General features: G+C 36.6%; 2 protein-coding genes across 2 annotated transcripts in view; both read left to right on the top strand.

Moving 5' to 3' along the window:
- Positions 1-20,867, top strand: part of LOC134853297 (adenylate kinase 9-like) — a 570,635-nt gene that overhangs the window by 245,525 nt on the left and 304,243 nt on the right. The window lies entirely within an intron of this gene.
- Positions 2,117-7,216, top strand: LOC134852968 (AT-rich interactive domain-containing protein 2-like). The gene has a single exon (XM_063868859.1). It carries the CDS (start codon positions 2,171-2,173, stop codon positions 6,917-6,919), a length of 4,749 nt encoding a protein of 1,582 aa, XP_063724929.1. The 5' UTR covers positions 2,117-2,170; the 3' UTR covers positions 6,920-7,216.

Raw genomic sequence — 20,867 nt, 5'->3', positions numbered from 1 at the left:
GTTTTATTTTAAGTCATATCCTCAATGTGCAGATTAATGAAAGAATTTGAAGGCTATAGTGATGTAGTATGATGCCATTTATATTCTGCAGTGAGTCGATGTGACGTAGGTAAAAGTAATTTCGTGCATTTTGTAAATTCTGTTCGATGACACTGTAACCATTTAGAACATTGCGCGATTCAATGAGGACATTGACCGGACTGTCCGGGGAGTATGTGACATTCGACCAGAATGGCCAAAATGCAGTCTCTGCAGAATTCAGGATTTTAGCAGTGAACCTTCCGGATTGGCGATTTAGAACGGATAAGGACGTTATTTGAATGATTGGCCAAACGGTGAAGGCTAGAAGATTCTGGAATTCTAAATTTTAAATTTTCGAAGTGATGACGTAACATTTCTGAGAAATGTTAAAACGGCCATTTTGGCTAAAATAGCAGAAAGAAACAGAACAACTTTATCTGCGATTACGAACAGTACGAAAATCGAGACTAAAAAACAACAACGAACTACCGAACAACAGAGGACGTTCCGAGTTGCAACTATTGTGCTGCTACAATAGTTGCAAGGCCGTTGCGAACAACGGTGAAGGGTAAAGACCAGCCCTCCGAGTTAGCGTGAACCTGAGGTTAAGGAGCTTGATTCGCCGGATTCAAGAATCCGGAAGGGTCTCGGGACGGGAACTTTTATGAACTTGTATTGAATTTTAGCATCCTGTCATGTCCTGACTTGAATTTAACTGATATTTTGATTAGTTTTGACAAGGATGAGGTGCTAGGAGTTGGGGGAAAGGGTTGATCCATCTTCGATGGAGATGATGATTTTTATCTACTGAACAAAAACAATAGTAATATAATAAGTAGTAGCCCTGTTTTTAGGAGTGACCTCGTGGTCTGGGGATACAGAGACCCAGCCATGAGCTCACTAACTTTGCATGTAATTCAGTTAATTTGAGCGTTCTGGTCGAAGCCGGAGAACAGTAGCGTTTTTGTCAGCCTGATGTAAGAAAGACCACCGAAAAGTACTGGCTTGGTAGAGACGGTGAAAAGCATGCAAAGCTCTGTTTAGACGCTAGCCAGTCGTCTTAAGACTTAGTTTTGTTATCCGTCGATATGTATCTTCCGGGCGAATGTTACAGTTGTTCTTATGATCGGTGATCGAGTTGTTAATTAGATCGTGCCACAGGACAATGTTCTTGTTGCAGTTTCGTGGGAGATTGATGAAGTTGATCGCCTTTTTGTCGTAGAAGATGTTGCGGAAATTGAGACTGAGTCCAGAGTACGCGTAGACCTCTTTCCTCAATTCTCTATTTTCGTCTTCGTCCAAAGAATCAATTGCTTGGGCTAGGGAGCTGGCTCCAACAATTTGCAACATCAGGTGATGATAATATTTGAGACAAGAGGCAACCACGGCTACCTCGAAACTCAATACTTATCTGAAACTATTTAATGCAACTGTGCACATTGCAACCCGGTTCAGAAAGTCAGATCAGCCGTCAAGTGATGGGGCAAACCCTTCTGTAACACACTGAAGCCTGAACTCTCTCTTTTTCTCACTCTCTCTGAGTAGTAATAACGAGTTCTCAATCCTGTTTTTAACGGCGTTCTTGTGTTTTAGGTATTGTAAGATCTGGTAATGGCAGCGTTCTGTTTAATTTCGAGAGGTTTTGTTTTTATAGAGGCCTTTAAACCGTAACGATCGTGAGTTCGTGTTTAGTTGAACGATTAAACGGCTCCGACCGATTGAAATAGAAGAAAACGAGAGATTAGTGTCAGTGGACATTGAGCCAATGGCTATAGATACTCTCACTCTTGATCTAAAATGCCTCTTAAGTGAACGATTGTCAAATGCAAACGTCAATATTCGACACCTCGGCTTAGGGATTTTTTAAATAAAACGATGCGAATATTTCGTAGACCCTTAAAATTTTGTTTAGATAATAAGTTGAATAAATGTGTGTTTAAGCTGCATTCATTTGCGAGCAGGGCGGTGAACAAGGTTTTGTCTAATAAGATCAAGTTCTTGTCCATATACTCTGCCGAGTGCATCCTTGCTGAACTAGTTTGTAACGATAAGTAATTGTAAATATAAGTAAATTTAAGTATTTTTTTTCAGGAAAATGGAAGTATTAAGCAATCTTTGAATATATCAAGGAATGTGAACAAAAAGCAGAATGAGTTCGGAATTGCGTCAAAGTTCTAGAAGAACTTCTAAACGCCCTAAGGTATTTGGAAGCGAAGAACCTGTCCCAACTGCAACCCTCATTCCGTTTCCCTCCGGACGAAAGTCCTTTTTCGGTGAGTTGACCAAATTTCACAACGAAAGAGGAACACCATTGCCACGGTTTCCAACAATTTCGGGACAATTTGTTGACTTGTTTGAACTCTACTGTGCAGTTATAAATCGTGGTGGCTATAATCGATCAACAACCTATGACACATGGGCAAGCATTGCGGAAACTCTCGGTTTCAGCAATTGCTCAAATTTAACTGTGGCTTTGAGACAAGTTTATGCGCGGTATTTAGCCCATTATGAAAGCGTGACAATTTCTCTGGATGACGAGGATTATCATGACTACGACGATTTGCATGGGGAGGCAGTTAGTAATTTCGCTCGACGAAAAACGCTACCAACGATAACGGTATGCAACATTCCAGTCCAAATGACTTATACTTCGGAGTTATCTGCAAAACAACCTAGATCAGGATCTAGATCTACCAGTCTATCTTCCAGCAATTACTACCTGGACAAAATGTTTCTGTCATTAGTTTCTGGTCTCCCAAATGAACACAGATTTGTCCTTGATGCGTGTATGCTCATGAGCCACGATCCAAATCATGCATCTGCTATTTGTGAGCATGACTATATGTTGAACGTAATTCTTGCAAATATCGGCGTTCTGCCAAACAGCTCTACGTTTTCAGCGCTCTTTACCGACTGGTTTTCCAAAGTAACCCCAGAAGCAAATTTTACCTTATTCTGGATGAACTCGGTGAGTGACCCTTTGGCTCAAAAGTTTATGATGAATCTGGAAATCTTCCAGGAAGCTATTATCAATCAACCGTCTATCCATTCAATGATTCATTGTAAGACCTTATCAAAGTGCGATTCAAGTGGCAAAGCACACAAAAGAGCTAGTATTGTTTTATACTTCATTAGGCATCTTTCATTTGATGCTAAAAACCAGCAGAAACTAACTCAAAACGAAGCTGTTCAGCAGTTTCTTCTCTTTTGTATCGGAAGTAAATACGCCAACTTGAAAGTCTTAGCTCTAGATACCATTGTGAACCTTTCTCCAGCGCTTAGTCTGTCAAACGATTGCCTTTTCAATATAACCATGCAAATTGTCCTTGAACTTCTGAACTCAGTTGATAGCGTTGACCGAATCAGATGCATGGAAATTCTAACGGGTCTGTGCCAAAATGCTGCAAGTGTCAACTCAGTTATTATGAAATTAGAACTTAGTGTCTTCGAGAAAATAATAGCAATGCTAACAGTTCAAGACTTACTTGTTTTGTTAAGCTGCGTTGGACTTTTGTATCAATTGTCGTACCTCGGAACCGACATGTGTGATGTTCTTGTCAAAGTAAGATACATGATAGACTTGCTTACCTCTCTGGTAACATTTGACGTGCAATCAATGGGACTTGAAGCGCTGACATCTGTTAAGGTCATCGAGCAGCCAAAGTCATTATTAGCTCGAGGTCAGCCATCAACTCAGTCAGCGACTGAACAACAACAAGGCATGGAGTTAGAACGGTTAGCAGTTAAATGGGCTCTAACTAACTATGAGTTCAGCAATGAAGAAAACAACGGGATTCTCTCGAATGACGTGTTGTCGCATTTCAAAAAGTACTGCGCGATGGTTCATTTTCGGATCCAGAGCGAACTCTCAATGAGTCAGTTCAATCGATGTCTTAAAATTGCGTTTCCAGCTACTCAACCAAAGTTGGTGTCCTCGAGCGATGGATCGATGTACTTCGCTGGTCTCCGCAGAAAACAACACCCTTCTGAGAGGTATAAAGCGGCGGGACCTCCGAATGGAATGAATCAGTTTCCCCATCTCAGACCATCGAACGGAACCAAATCTAAGCCAGATCAGTCGAATATTGTAAATAACGGAAAAGGTGTACTCATCAAACCTCGAGCAGAAATTCAAAACCATCAAACTGCGAACGTTTACCAGAGTTCAACTGAAGCAGCATCTTCGAAGCAAGTTTCGGATTCGATTAAGTTCGAACCACATAATGGCAATGTAGCTTCAAGTTCAAGTGCGCAAGTACAGGTGCCAAAGTCGAAAGAACATCCAGTTTTGCAAAATCAGAACATGGTGTCTGCAAACCATGTTGTAATCCCCCGACAACTTTGCCAATCGCCGAGCTCAAAAGCTGTCGTTACTGGACAAAACCAAAACCAGCAAATTTTAGTTCAAGTTGTGATGCCAGGTAGCAATACTGAAAGCGCGTTCAAGAAACAAAACCCGGGGAAAACTATCATACAGGCAAATAATGGACCGATTACTATCTCGTCTGACGGTAGAAGCAACGCTGCGTCGCCTAAAAATGCTGCACCAACTTTTGTGCTGAGCTCTGTTGCAAATAATCAAGTTTATCTGTCCCCGGTAACTTCCAGACAAACGGCTGTTAGTCAGTCCAATAATTTGGTACCGGGGTCGTTAGTGAAAGGCCATTCAAATGTTGTCAATGCCAATCAAATGATGGTCACGGCCCAATCCGGGACAACGGCTTTTATTGTAAACCAAGCGATTGCAGCTAACAACAACAACACCTCAGCTCAAGTTGCTATCAATAAAGCGAAAACCGTGAACATACCCAACCAGCAAACACAAGTGATACTTACATCAAATAACCTGACAACCAACCCAAGCGCAGTTCACAATATAGAGAAGGTTAATGGAAATTTAAACCAAGTTGGTGTTGTTCCTAATTTGGTGGCCAAATCGAAGCCTGTTACGAATAATGTAGCTCCGCATCTCATTTCGACAAACCAAGCGACAGCTAAAGCAGCAGAAAGTGCTATTCAACCGACAATTGCTCTTGTCAATGGAAATTATGCAACCAAAATAAACGGAGAAGCTGAGCCAATGGAAATAGTAAATGCCCATTCTGTTCAAGCAAACTCGACAGCCGTGCATGCAATTAACGGAGCCATAGGACAAAATCGATCAAATAATGCCTCTCCTACAGTTTTGAGTTTTACGCCAGTACTGAAACAGGTTTCAACGGGTGGGGGAGGAATCTTGGCCAGTAGTAACCCCTCAACGTCGCAAATAGCATATCAGAACCAAAACCACCTTGCGACGAGCTTAAATGCGAGTAACTCAGTCGCTGCTAACAACCGTTGCGAAGTGAATGGCGTAGTTTATAAGTTAGTTAACGACATGGCTGCGATTGGCAATAACTCAAGCCACGGTGAAGGTCAACAGAAAGTGGTATATGTCACTCCCAAAGCAGGCAATGAAAACCCAACCGCCCGATTGATTTCTCAGCCTCAAATTGTTATCAACGGGGATGCAGGAGATCACCTTTCAGAAGTGAAAAATATAGTCGCAGCTACTTTTAATACAGATGTCAGCAAAACTCAAATTGTAGGACAAGCTATTAACAGCATACCAGCAATAAGTAGCATCAACGGAGATTCAACTCTTAATCGCAAGAGAAAAAACTCTGTGGATATCCAGTACGGAATGCAGAACCAGGTACTGATAACGTCAGCAACTCCTGGAGATGAACCTTCTTTGGGAGTGTTCAGAAAGATCAAAATAGGCGAAACTGTAAATAATCCGCAAGTTAGTAAAGCTATCACAACCGCTCAACCCCAAACCATTGCTACTGCAGGATCAGTCGCTAAAAAGGAGCCCGTTAGCAGCTCATCGTTTTCAAACATACCTTCACTGCATGCAGCTGTAAATTCGGTCATTGCGGCATCAGCAGACGGATCGCTCCTAGGAGCTGCAGCTAACCAATTATCAGTATCTTCATCGGACCCAGGAGTTGCCAGGATATTAGTGCAACCCGTTAATTCACCCTCAAGCAACGTCAATGGAAACCAGGGACCTAACGCTGGATTCCAAAAACGAGGACTAGTCTCAACAACTCTACCTTCCAGTCATGCCCAGGCCCATCCGGGTGAGATAAAGGATTCAGCTGTTAATGGATTCCATGGAAACCGGAGTTCTGACAACTCCAACTTAAACCCGAGCCAAAACAACCCCTTGAAACCGGGTACCCACAACCCAACTAGCAATTCCAACTCATCAAGTACTTCCCCAAACGAGGCTTCGCCCATACCGCCGAAAGAACCTCGACTTGAACCAGGTGTGAACATTCATAATTCGAACGCGCCATTCCGATGTGACTGGTACAACTGCAGTTCCCGGTTCGAAAAGTGGCAAGCAGTTTTACATCATTGTTGCCGAGTGCATTGCGCTGAAGTAGGACCGGAAGGAGCGATTTGCCAGTGGAGTTCTTGCGACGGCCTAAGAAGAAAAAAACTGTCGTTGTTCACTCACCTTTCCGAGAAGCATTGCACCGAAACGCTTCTGAAAAACGCTGCTAGTAGGGATCCGAATCGAGATCTAAGTGGTCCCACAGCTGCTTCGGCACATGCAGAGTCTCTCTACAGTACACATACATTACACCACGCCTTGCAAAGAAGTGGATGGATGCCTCCGAACAAAGACCAAACCCTCTCAGTTCTGGAAAAAGAAGGACCGGTGAGCAAAGCAGTGCGACTAAATGCGGCCCTGGTTCTCAGAAATTTAGCCCAACATTCTTCAGAAGCGAGAGGGTTGATCAGACTTCATGAGCGAAAACTTAATTTAGCAGCATCCAGTTGTATCGAGGCTGCCCCGTTTTTAGCTAATTGTTTGTTAAATTTGTGCAATTTAGACTCAAACTAAACGTTTGTTGGTGATTAATACTTTGTCTTTTCTGAACTCGTTCGAAGTTCCTTTGTTGAATACAGTAGTATATTATTTTCCTAGTTCAAAGTCGCACTTAATTGAAAGTTTACAGTGGGTTATAATGCTGATCAGAGAATTTGTGCCGTGGAGTTGTGGAATCTTTTTTGTTGTTCTTCTAGTATTTCATGAATCCTTGTAAGACTTGAAGCGTTTTTGTAAATCCTTTTGTCTTTTTCTTTTAAAGTAGATTATCCTTCATTTAATTAACTAAATAAATACATTGTTATTCTATCGCATTTTTACTTCTGCAGAAATAAGCTCCGTTAGAGAAAATCGAGTAAAACTGAAATATCAGTATGGTGGTTCAATATTTTTGTTCAAAAAGCCTAATTCTGTGAACTAATTTGAACGCAACTTGAAGACAAGACTCAAAGGTTATCCTTGGGTTTATTAAAAAAAGACTGCTTAAGATAAACTTAATTCGGGGATCAATTAGAAAAAGTATCTGATTGCTTTCTATGGTGTAAATAAAAAAGCACACTTTTAATTTTCAAAATCATATCAGAGCTCTTGAATAAAATTTTGACCTTTTTATGTCGACCAAATTGATTTTCCGAGCTCTATCAAGTCAGTAAAAAAACCTGCCTCTTTTGGCAAAATTTTTAAAAAGCAGGGCCCGTAGAAAAATTTTAGGGTTAGCCAGCAAGAAATGGCGGTCTCAAAATAGTATCAAAGGGACCATTTGGGTAGTCAGGGTGTCGAATCCCTGAAAAGGGCATCACATCCACGCCTCCCCAATCCACTGCTGACTCTGGGTAGGTATTGTTTGTCAGTTGTTCTGATGCACCAGAGCCAGTCGAACGAGGTTTTTTTTTTCCATGGGTCATTTTTGACTTGGATGCCAAGTTGGTGGCGTTCAGTGAGTACCTAATCGTCATCTGTGGAAATTCGAATGGCATTCTTTTTTAACGGTAAAAGATTTTTCGTCGACCTGAATAAAAAGTCGACAAAATTAGGATTTGGCATTCAATAATTTCGATTGCGTGATTTTTTAGATACCTGCCCCCCCCCCCCCCCTCACACACACACACACGCACATCTGAAATTTGTAAGTCAGCTAAAATAGGTTGCATATTAAAATTTTGGATAGTCTCTAGATGTACCAATGTCTCAGAGCCAAATCTGTTTCAATTCATTTTCATTTGGTTCAGTAAAAACGAGCTTATGAAGCTGAGTCCAAAAAAATTCTGTGTAACGAAAAAATTTACTACCAATAAGAGGTTTGACAATTTTCTCAGTTTCTTTATTCAGGAAGTTCAATAACTTTTTTTGGCAAAAATATAAGTTTTTAAATATATCCAGGAGGTTGAAGAATACATGCTGTAAAATAGAAATGAAAATTTTCGTATTTTTGTTTCGTGAGTTATGTATCGGCAGTTCGCAATCGACCCTAATCTCTCGAATGATGAATTTTGGTCAATAACTGACATTTTGCACGACTCGGGAAGAAATTACAATTGAACACTTTGACCCAGGATCCCATCAATGTCTTAGACATCAGTTGTTGAACAATTTAAGTTGAAATTACGACGAAAGCGATTGCGCTTGCTTTGCAAAGCATTCAATATCCAATTTCTGTTGGATTGTTTATGGGCATATATCTGGCGTTTTTAATGGTCTATCAAATTTTTTCTTAAAGCGCTTCATTTTTGAGGCCAAGCCGATCGAATTTCACTAGGAGATATCGAAATCTGCCGCTAAAAGATGCCGGGGTTGTTAAATCGCCAACTATTGCTCGAAGGTTTGTTTTCTTTCCATTTTAGTTTGCCAATTATCTTTTTTGAACTTCAAGTAAAAGTGATTATCCATACACGTAATGAGTACAGCTTTCCTTTGGTATGATTTCCTTAAAGTTTAAAATGCATTTTTAATAAAATAGTATCGACACGTGAAATATTCAGCTGATTTAGTGGTGAATCTATATTCATCCCGTTGTAGAGTGTTTATAATCTTATTTAGCATACTTAGACCCAGAAATTTAATTCAAAATAAATCCGGGGCGTACGTTCGAGCCAATTAATTTGTCTTATTTTAACTTGAATAGTGTTTGAGGCTATTTTTTTCACCGTCTAAGCGCTTACAGAAAACAGGGATGATATAACGCGCAAAAATAATTCCTAAAAGAAGTAACTTCAATCCCCTGTAGCTTTGCAGTTAAAAAATGCTAGTGATTTTTTTCTGAAATTTGCAGCCTGAGGGACCTGATTTTTATCAAATATGCTATAAAAAATGTTCTCGGGTTTTCTTGAGACAGTAGTATAAAAATGTCTGGTATGAAAGCTCAGATAAATTTGTAATAATGTCCACTCTATCCAAAATATTCAAAGGGTTTTCCATACTTAGTGATTTTTAAGCACCGTGCTAAAACAATAGATTTATCAGGCTTTCGAGATGATGAACCGAAAATTTTTGCTTGGCCTCTTTTCCGACAAAATTTGGTTATCTCTTGTTTTAGTAGGTCGCATGATACCATTACGCATCGACAAGCACTTTCTAAATAGTTCGGAAAAGGATTTGGGATTGGGTGGGTAGTTTGAAATAACTTCGTAGCTTACTGTTTTGACATGCTGTAGTCTCGTAAATAGCTGAGACAATCCTCTTCAGTCAATTTTAATTGGCAGTTGAATTGAAATTATAAAACAAAAATTAAAATATTTTTGTTTTAATTAAAATTTCTTCTCTATTGCGTCTCAATACTATATCAGATCACCAGTGAAACTATGCGCGTGGGGGCCTGAAAAGAACTTCAACTAGTAAAGGATTTTGACTGGTTTGGAGGAGAGGAATTATTTAGAAAGAACACTCAACAGATCCCTATTGGTGGACACTTGGGCTGGAATGAAGGCATCCAGATTCAAAAGAACATTGGAGGAGATTGTTGAGCTTGGTGAGATCAATCCAATTACTCCCCCGAGTTTTTTCCGGGAAAATGTCAAAAAGGAAATAGAAAACGTCTAATAAACAGAATATAAGTGTTTTATTACCTGAAGATCCCGAATACCCATGTAAACTTTGCGGAAATGAATGCAAATTTAATTGTCATTCGTTTGACATTTGCGAAACCTGGCTTACGATGATTGTTACAAACTGCCTAAGGAAGTTCTCTAAAATTTAGGCAAATAAAAAGGTTTATTCAGGAAATGCGAGAAGTGTTTAGACTTAAAAAATGAAAAGAGATAAATCGAAAAAATCTTTTGAGAAAATCACAAACGAAAATCAAAACGCAAATTTAGCAATCCAAAACAATTTAGCCAGTGTAAAATTTTCAATACAACAGAATAACGACCAAACATTGACAGTTCAGAAAAAAAAATCAGCAACAAAAACCTTGCTTTTTCGAAGCAGTCCATTAAACCGAGTAACGATTTTTCGTCAATTGGGCAAGATAAAAGTGTCTGGTTTATATACAATTAATGATGCTCCCTCCCCGAACCAAGCTAAAACAGACTCTAGTGATATAAGAAACTAGTGATATATGGGTTAGCAGAAATTATTCAGGACAATAAAGTTGTACAAATTAAAAGGGACAGAAACAGTTTGCTGCAAATGTTCAGAGATATGATTAAACTTGAAGAAATTACTGTGAGCGACTGTTTTAGACTTGGTAAAGAACAACCACACAAATCAGGACCTTTTGTCTTTTTCATTTCATCTCCTTGGCATCATAAAATTATTTTTTTTGTTATTGAGAAAGGTAAAAATTCGAATATGTATATCAAAGAATTTATGAATTTTGCGGACTATCAGAACGAAAGGAAATTTCTGAAATGTAATTACGAATTGAGTTCTTTGATGCAAAAAGAAAAATCAGAATTCAAAATAAAGGCTGGAAGCCTTGTTTTTGGCACTTACACAATTGACTGTAACAAACAGCTTCAATCTGAGTGTGGTCGAATTCTTGATAAGGGGAACTCTTCCTCTTGACTACTAAATGACATAGATTTTGCGTCACTTAATTGCAGATCAATTTTAACAATTGAACGGAAGATCAACCTAACATTGTTGCCCTAAGTGAAAGATAAGTGGATAAACAGGTTGAAAATGCTGCAGTCTTCTGCGCAGACATATATGAAGTGATTCACCGTTCTGATAGGAAAACTGAACCTCACGGAGGAGTCCTAATTGCGGTTTAAACATCATCTAATTTGACTTTCATCGATGATCGATCAGTGATTTTTGACTTCAGTTCACATTTGTTTGTGAAGCTGAATAACCTAATGCTTTGCGTGACAGCCATTTGCAATCCACCACTATGCAGGTCTCATATTCTGAACAATATTATATTTGAAAAATTTTGAGTGAAGTGAACAAACAACTCATTGTTCATATGGTAGAATCTAACTTGAACTCAACGCAGTGGATTTTATCGGCAATCTGAACTTAACTTCATTTGATTGGAATACTTTATCAAGTGATGATCAGCGTGAATCCAGTTTTATGAAATCATTCGCGAAGTTCAATCTTGGTTACTGACAGATAATGATTTTTTTTACAACGAGACGTATTATAAACCGACAACCCTTTTTTATGCCATAACTTCGAAATAAACCAAAGCTTCTCAGATCATCCTGCACTTTCCTGTCAAATAGCATTTGAAATGGAAACGGAACAGATAAATCTAAACCGTTGCTGTATCCGTAAAGCAGACTGCAAAACTTTGCGTTTGTTTTTCTTAAACAACAGACTTCATTGCTCGAATGATGCAAATAGAATTCTTGAAACGTTCTATGGGTTGTATTATCAAGCCGTTACCAAATATAATCCAAAAAAGACAATTCTCACCTTATTTTTAGATGTTTCAAAAATTTTCGACTCTATTAGCCATAACATTATGTTATACAAGCTTGACAAAAAGGCTCCGACGATGAGTTTCTTCACTTTTTGGCATCTTACCTCACAAACAGAAATTAAGTGGTGGTCCACGGGGATCAATTTTTGCAGTTTGCTTGTTTTCTTTATATATAAACGAGATGCCAGAAATTTTTGACAACCCTTCTTTTTTATATGCTGACGATTAAAAAGTTATTGAAAATTGGTTTGACCTTTCTTCGATTCAAATAGATTTAAACAGTGTAATCACCTGGGCAGCAGAAAACATAACTGTCTTCAGTTTAGACAAATTTGAACAAATTAGATTTCAAAAATCAAACAGGTGATACCCTTTAAGCGATCTTTTATCTTTTGATGGAGAACAAATAGTTTTAGAAGACACGGCAAAAAACCTTGGTGTTTAGTGTAATTTCAAAATGTCATGGTTATACCACATCACCGAAAGGCTTCAAAATTGCAAATTAATTGCATCAGAAGATCTTCTCCAAACTCACTGACAAGATCTGTTCGGGTTTCGCTTTTTAAAAGTTGCGTTTTATCAATAGTTTTTTATGCATCTCCAATTTGGTTTGCGACCAAAAACCAATGTGGGCGAACAGAAAATTTTCAATGACGATGCTTAAAAGTGAGTTGCAAAAAACATGAATTGAATGAGGATTATCCTTTTTTACTTGAATGAAAGCGAACTGTTGCCAATTTACGTACGTTATTCAATCACGATTTAATTTTGCTCAATAACATTCTTAATAACAAGTTGACGATATTTTTTTTTGATTTTTGGACAATCGACAAGCGCCCTGATTCAAATCGAACAGGAAATAATACGTTTTTAAAAATGCCAATGATAACACGGAGCAAACTTTGTGAAAACTTCTTTTACCGTCTCGCAGAAATGTCAAACACCCTCGCGAGATCAAACAATTTGCCTGGCTCTAATCTTTTTCAAGAACCTGTAATCTTTAAAAAGAATTTGAACCTGTTATTGTTTGACAAACTACAAACATTTAAACGCTCCATTTATCCAGCGTCTTGGTTTTAAGTTTATTTTACTAACTTTGTTATCAATGGCTAAGAGCAACTAATCCCCGCCTTGCGGCCTTAATTCATTCTTATTATTATGATTATGATTATGATTATTAATTTTTTTAATTATAATTATGATTATTAATATAATTCCTAAGGTCTTGTCTAGAGTCCTAGTTATTATTATGTATGAAAAAAAAATAAATTGTCTTTTGGGAAACATGAATTTTACGACAAAAGATTGAGCAACGAAATTTGAAAGTAAGGATTTAACTAGTAGATCACAAAAAATGCTAAAAAGTAGGAACACTCTTTGATACCCTTTTTGATATAACCCCCAATTTTGGCAAAAAAACTTCAAAAGAAAGTTGATAAGAGTTATTCTGACCTCTATTATACTGACCGGTAGATTTTTCAAAATCAGTTTTTTAATAATTCAATCTAATTTCTGTTCTGACCTCTCAATGAGAGTAATTTATCATCAGTTGTCTTTAAGGTTTTTGGATTCCTCTTTTAAAATAATTTTTAACGGAAAATTTGGTTTGTCAAATAATCTTGGAAAAGGGTCAAGTGATATATCACAGGCTTTTTTTCAGTTGTGATTCGATTGGCATAAACATTTCCCAAGAATGTCGGTTTAAAGTTTTTGACTTTTAGTCTAGTTCCGAAAGAAGCGAGCAGGCTAATAATGGGAGCATAAAGATCTATTTAAGCCGAAAAAATAAATTTTGTTTTTCAGTAGTTTTAGTTTGTGATTCGAACGGCATAAACCTTATCCAAGAATGTCGATTTAAGGTTTTTGACTGTTAGTCTAACTCTGAGAGAATAAAAGAAGCAAGCAGGCTAATAATGGGAAGATAAGTTTCTGTTTAGGCCGTAAAATGTTTTTTTTTCAGTAGTTTTAGTTTTAGAAATATTTTAGTGCATTGGGTATAAACTTTTTTTATTTCAGATATTTTTTAAGTTTTTGAAAGTAGTTTTCCGAAAAAACCATGTTCAAAATTCCTAATTTATGATTAGTAAAAAAAGGTCCATATTTTTGGCTCTTTTGAGTTCCTCTACCACATCACGGACAAATAATGGCAAAATTGAAAACAAAGATAGCCGGTTACTTTGCCAGTAGCTCAGAATTTTCCGACTAAAGTTCGACCAGAGCCGGTTACTGTGCAAGTAGCCCAGAATGTTTCGGTCATGTCATTCGGACTACGATTGGAAAAGCTTCAATATGATATACCACTCAACCCAGTCCGATGATTTTTTGTGGTACCCGAATTTGTGTGGAAAAGCAAAAAAAAAAAGGTTTAAAAATTATATAAAAATTAAAACAAACCTAAATACAAAATTCCTCCCAATGCTTCAAAATGATCGGAACAAAAAGAATCAATATTCTAAATGATGGATTACAAAAATTCTTCTCAGATTGTAATCATATCTAAATAAGACGATAATTTTATTCCACTTTTTATATAATATTGTTTTAAAAACTTTGTTAAGTTTCAGTTTCTGATATTTGCGAACATTTCGAAAAATAATAAATTTCTCCCTTTTTAAACATAATTGGAGGAGTTTATCAAGTTTCAATTTTTAACGAATAAAATTAAAAACCAAAGTCATAGCGAAAAATCCAATCATACACTTTCTACTTCATGGAAAAAATATTGCGTCTATTCACCAATAAAAAACACCCTTTTTTGGAACTTCTATTCTGTATCACTCGTACAATTCCGATATTTTAGAACGTAATGCTTAACGTTTTTGTAGACCAGTTGCGTGGATTTTTAACTTCTTTTGGTTCATGCCGTCAACCAGGTTTGTGATAGTGATACTTCAAACGGATCGTGTTTAACGCCAAATCTGTTTATTTTCAAAAACTTCAGAGCAACAAGCTCTGTAAAATTCAATAAACTTTTCAAGGTTTTTGAACCCAAGATTGAGCTCTTTGGCCTTAATTCACTTGCTCGAGTTGTTGTACTTAAAACTTCTACTTTTTTCCTGTAAAATCTTTTCTTACAAATTTGTAAAACTCACCTCCAGTTACTTTCATTGATCCACGTAAAAGTTGACATACTTAATTTTAGGAGATTTCAAACTAAACTATGTATTATTTCATCTTATGTTGTAAAAAACATTTTAAAGAAGCGGTTGTTTTGTTGAGTTTTTTTGAGTTCGTGGTTTTTAACCTAACTTCAGTCCGTCTACTTTTTCTGTTTTTTTTTCTTTTTCAATTATCATTTGTTAAACTGCTTAAATAGCCACATCTCATGAAATTAGTTGAATTTTTGTTCTATTTTAGCAATTTTATAGTTCCGACCATTGAAATAGGGCAAAACTTTGTATTCGTGTCTGTTTTAGTTTTTTTTGTTTTCCACGCAAAATTAGGTACCACAAATAATGATCGGACTTTGTTGAGTGATATATCATATTAATGCTATACAGTCTTGATCGGACCGCCTCAAAAAAAATTCGCAGTGTCGATAAAAACCGGCCGCAGTTTTTTGATTTTTCGTCTTATTTCGAGCGAATAAAGCGAGCGAGCATTCTTATTTTAATTGCTTGAAAGCTTACATTAGCTCAATTTAAAACGAAAAAAACTTAGTTTTACTTGGCTAAAATTGGTTTACTTTAAGTATTTAAGCATTTTTTTGGAATCAAATTTTTAAGAACTTCAAAAAACTGCATAAATTTTTTAAAAATTTCGAAATTTTTTTTGATTTTTTTTTTCGTTTTTAAAGTAATGTTTCTACAAGAACTGTATTTCAACTTACTTACTTTAGTATTGCTGTCAAAACTACCTAAACCGCAAATTTTTCAGACTTTTTTATCACGCCACACCGAAAAAAAATGACAAAAAATTGAAAAAAAAATTTTGTATTTTTTAAGACTATGGTTCGGAACATTCTGTGCTACTTTCACAGTAACCGGCTATCCTTGTTTTTATTTGAAATTTTTTTGTAATGTTTATGTTTACTATTCTGAAATTGAAGATATTGTATAGGTGTTTTTCAAACGATTTGGGCGTTTTGTTATATGGGTTTATTATCTCAATGTTTTTTATTTTTATTTTACTTTTTAGGTAGGATGGGTCGGAAGTACTTTGAAATTCAAATCTCTCGACTAAAATGTTTTTTGTCAAGAGTTTTCATTTTAGTTTAACGGGGATCGACATATTGTTTTTTCGTCTTAGTTGTTGCTTGGTGAGAGCTTCTCAAGTCTTTTTAAGGCTCTTTATGAACATCATCTGATACAAGGGTATGAAAGTTATTTGTTTTTTTTTGTTGCTTTTTTTATTCTTCGAAAAGTTTTTTCAAATCAGTTTTATAGAAAACTTTCGATACCCAATTTGTTTTGTAATCACTATCTTGTGATCGAATGTTTTCGTTCTATCGGTAGTGATTCAAAGCTCCATTTGCCTCTGTTTAAATTATCGTTCAAACGAATTTGCGCCACTTGAGCTGTTAGATGTTTATGTTATATGCAAGGAAAGCAGAAGAAAAGACTGGCCATGAATTTTCATGCAGAAGTTCAAACCAATCTTTAGACTTCAGACTTCAGAATTAACCCTCGTATCAGTGGAGAGATAGGAATGAAACTAATTCAAAATAAAAAGTCCGGTGTTACTTTGACTCCAGATTACTCTATCGAATAACTTAAAAAATACCGAGAAAAAACGTCAATTATCTACGGCTCAAAAAGTATAAATTGTGCTGTCTTGAGATAATTGCTAAAATGAAAAATGAGGCCACGTTTTTACAGGCCACGGTTGTACAAAAGGAGACCACGCTTAAACGGAGGCGACGCTTAAAAAGGAGGCCACGCTTAAACCGAGGGCTACGCACTTGCACTTATCCCGAGTTGACCTCCATAGACCAAAAATTCTAGTCATACAATTCCAAAAACCAAGTCTATGAAAAAACACTATCATACAAATTTCATACATTTTTCTAAAATGATGTCATCGAAATTTCAAAGAACTTTTTTTCTTGTTTTGGCAAAAAATTTGGCGTATCGTACTTCAGAAAAAGAAACACTTTTTGTCAAAAAACGCCAGTCACACAATTTCCATATATGGAAATTGTATGAATAGCATTTTTTTTGATGACGACAAGAAAAACTATTCTAAAGTAATTTTGAAATTGCCCCAAAACTTTTTTTCAACCGCAAATCGAATTTTGTACTCAAACAAGCATTTTTCAAAATGCATGATTTTTCCGTTTTCATTTTTTTTTTCAGAAACGCTAAGCACTCCTGTTTAGTTTATATGGCTTGCTTAGGTAAATCCTTATCTGATAATTCAAAGACTCAAATTTTAAAAATAGACATCTTTAAAAGTTTTTGCCAAAGTGTACAAGTTTGATGCTTTTAGTACATCAATTGTGTTAGAGAACTTTTGTATTATTCAGGTCGTTTACAAACCTTTGATGACTTTAGTTTTGATTAACCCATGGTTTTTGTCACTTGCGTTTGATCACGAACGCATCCCATAATTTTGAGAATTTAAGTTTTGAAAAAATTAGCTTTTTTTGTTTTATGGGAAATAGTCATACAATTTCATACATGGAAAATCACTATTCATTGATCTGTACATCTGCAATTTTCTGTACGTATGGAATTGCATGAAAAGTATATGATTAGCATTTTTTCATACTTGAAAATTGTATGACTAGCATTTTTGGTCGACTCGGGTGGTTGGTTCCTTGTTTACTGTTAACTAGTTACAATTACTCAGTCTTCTACATAAGCACAATTATACTACAAAAATTTTTACGTCCCTTTTACCGTTACGTGATATTCCCTGATCATCCTCGGTTGTTATCTGATTGCCTCTATTTTCCCAGAAGCGCCGTTTGTTGTGGCTCTTCTTCTTTCAATCTTTCGAAATGTTTTGATTCAGTGTTTATTTAAGAGTATGAAAGTATGGGCAAAATAAGTCCATCAGAAAGAAATCAAAACTAAAAATCGTTAGAAGTCATGAACACTCCCGGGGAGCAAGTTGTATAAGAGGGAAAAAGGGGTAACTGAAATTACTCTCATAATTAGGTAATATAAGCACGATTACTAAAGGTTGAATCAGTTGAAGTTTGTTGAGTTGTTTCTCTTTTGCAATTTTTCCTCATGAACTGTGAACGACATACGTTCTACTCAGCCTAATTTATCGCTGGCTGTAGCAAAACTCCTGTATCTGTTTTGACGTCGAATTGACGGGATGTCCCTGTTAACCGAAAGATTGGTGGTTCGTGTCCATTCAGGAGCTCCACTTTAATGTGGCTCTTTTTCTTTTAATCTTTCAAAGTGTTTTGCTTCAGCGATTAATTCAAAATAATGAACGTAGTGAAGACTCTTATATAGGTCTTGTTGATTTACTTTTTTTTTCAGGAAAAGTCCTAAAAGTCTCAAATAACAACAGATGTGCTTTCATGCATATTGATGCATTTATGAATGCACTTAGGTATATATGCACTTTTTCAGTTCAATTGAAATCATTTACTGAAAGTGAGGTAAATAGCACTCTTCAAAAACAAACGTGGAAATAGCGCAAAAAAGCGTGAACGATTTTTAGTTTCGAAAGTGGAATTTATTTATTAGATTTCCAGCGGAATAAAAACTTTACCTATTGATCCAGTTTTCTCTAATTGGGATCATGTTATCAAAAAATTGCCAATTATAAGTTGTTCTAGAAATTCGAAAAGCTTCTTTTTTTGAGGGGCATCTTTTTTTCCTTTGAAATTCGAAAATTGGGATTTTTTCAAGAAAATCAGTGTTTTTTTTATGTTCACTTGCGTTCATTGCTCTTGCCCATTTTTGATTATTGGCTATGTTTAAAAGTATGAAAACTTGGACTCGAAGGTGAAATTTTGAGTGTAAATTTGCTCAGGAAAGTTTTACGTGCGATCTTCAAGGAATAATTTCGATGGCTCTAAAACTTTTGTAACTGGAAGAAGATCGAGTTTTGTATGCCAAATAGCTTTTCTCTGGTTTTGTTTTCTTAGACAAAGCGGAAATACTTTCCAGGTTAAGACGACAATTGGCATCGAACCAAGATCTAACGGTTTTTAATTTCTGTAGATGTTTTTTTATTCTTTAAAGAACCCCCGACACCCTATGATTGATCTCTTATACATACATAGATCCTACGGGTCTCTCATAAGATCATTATGAGGCCAAACTGTGTTTATTGTGAACTGTTAGCGGACTCCGCAACAAGGACGTCCTCTTTGTTTTTCTTTTGTTCTTTTATTCTTTATGATCGTTCCGACAAAATTTTAACATGTTTAAAAGACTTGTCTCTGGAGTCTGGGTTCCAGAGGACATACAAAGACGAATCGTGCGCCTATCAAGTGCAAATTTGGCCTCGTAATAATTAATTTCAGAAACCACAGCTTCTGAGCTTTTTCTCAAATCGGGTTTAATTCAACTTAAGTATATCTTATACCACCTATCTGTGAAAAATGTGAATCCTAAGCAATTTAAACTCAGCCTCTGCAACTAAGGAAACAGTAGTGTTTTCCGTTACTGGGTGGAGCAACCTTCCGAACTACTGGGAACAAAAATACTTTAACTGATTTCACAATTTCAAAAAAATGTTGATTACCATGTTAAAATATAATCGATTCCCATGTTACTCTCAGACAACAAATTTGGATTTTAAATTGTTTTAAATCCATTGTTCCCGCATAATTTGATACATTAAAACTCATTTAAAATCCTTTATGATGGATTGTTTAATCAGTAAAAAATCACATGAAAATAAGTTTTTTCTATTTCCTTGTTTCGTTTTGTTGTAAAAAGCATTGAATTAAATTTCATTTTAATTTCCAATTATTGGGGTATACGTTCCCCCTCTCGTGGATTCGACCACTTGCCGAACCAAAAGTTTCTACCTTTTTACTATTTTGAGGTATTTTTTTGGCTGATGGTCCATAAAACCTCTCTACGTTTCCCTCTGTCACCAATAATTACTAATTTTGAGGGGGAAACGCGCGCCCAAAAAAAACGCGATTTTGTAGTTTCCCGCTTAAAATGTGGATAAAAATTTTCGCTCATCCACTTGAATCAATAATGATTCCCAGTATTGAGTTGTAAATCTTTCTAATTCCAGGGTAGCTAGATTTTCTTGAAAGCTTCTAGAGCTAGTACGACAAAAAACATTGTGACGCATGCTCAAAAAATGTTATGAAATCAGTCCTTGAAAACCCTCTTTGCAGGATAATATATCCACCTTTTTCGACACGTTCTAGACAAGTTTATTAGTTTAAAAGTTTCAGCAGCTCCTAGATTCGTCTTTCCATGCACACCAGCGTTAACGGAGCTCGTTGTCGCCGTGCAGTCCTCAGCAAAAGATGGGAGATCTGCTTTGGGCTTTTTTATCTGACCTCTAGTCAAACGCATTGTTTGGAGCTCACTTGCTTGTTGTTTTTCATCTGAAGGACTCAAAGACGCGTGTTGATCCTTTGAGAAATCATTTGTTTCGGAATGTACTTTTTTACACCTGAATCAAACTCCCAAGCTGCTTCAGGATCAGCTTAAACTCGGTTGTCTACAAAAAAAAAACTTTTATCAATCGGCCGTTCTCGTTGATTCATGCAGAATATATTATTAACCGAAAGTAAAATTCTGATAGCTCAAGAGCGCAAGACCGTTCACTGGGTCGGTTGATCGAATTACGTTTATCCGCACCCTATGATTTTTTAAAGTACGTCTTTTGCCCACTTCTTGAATGAACCAGCTTCATGTAGGTTCGTTCAGGCTGAGCAGGTTGCCCCGTTGTTTGCTCGCAACTGCTGATCGATTGTTCTGCCTGTTCGCTTTTACTTGACCAAGTTGCTTCTTCGCAAGTGTTCGTACGTCGCTGTACTTGCTTTCAATTCTTCTTAGGTCGTACTGCTCTAAGCATCAGGAGGTCGTTGTTATGCCAAATGATTTCTCGCTTAAGTTCAAAAGCGGACCAAACTCAACTAAGTTTAGCTGGCATTTTACTGTGGTCACTTTTCAGAGCAATTTTACCAGTTGATGTGGTTATAAATCAAAAAGAGGG

This window comes from Symsagittifera roscoffensis, chromosome 8 (genome assembly GCF_963678635.1).
Source record: "Symsagittifera roscoffensis chromosome 8, txSymRosc1.1, whole genome shotgun sequence".
In the NCBI taxonomy this organism is placed as follows: Eukaryota; Metazoa; Xenacoelomorpha; order Acoela; family Convolutidae; genus Symsagittifera; species Symsagittifera roscoffensis.
The sequence above is the reverse complement of the archived record's forward strand: the minus strand, read 5'-3'. Positions and strand labels throughout refer to the sequence as shown.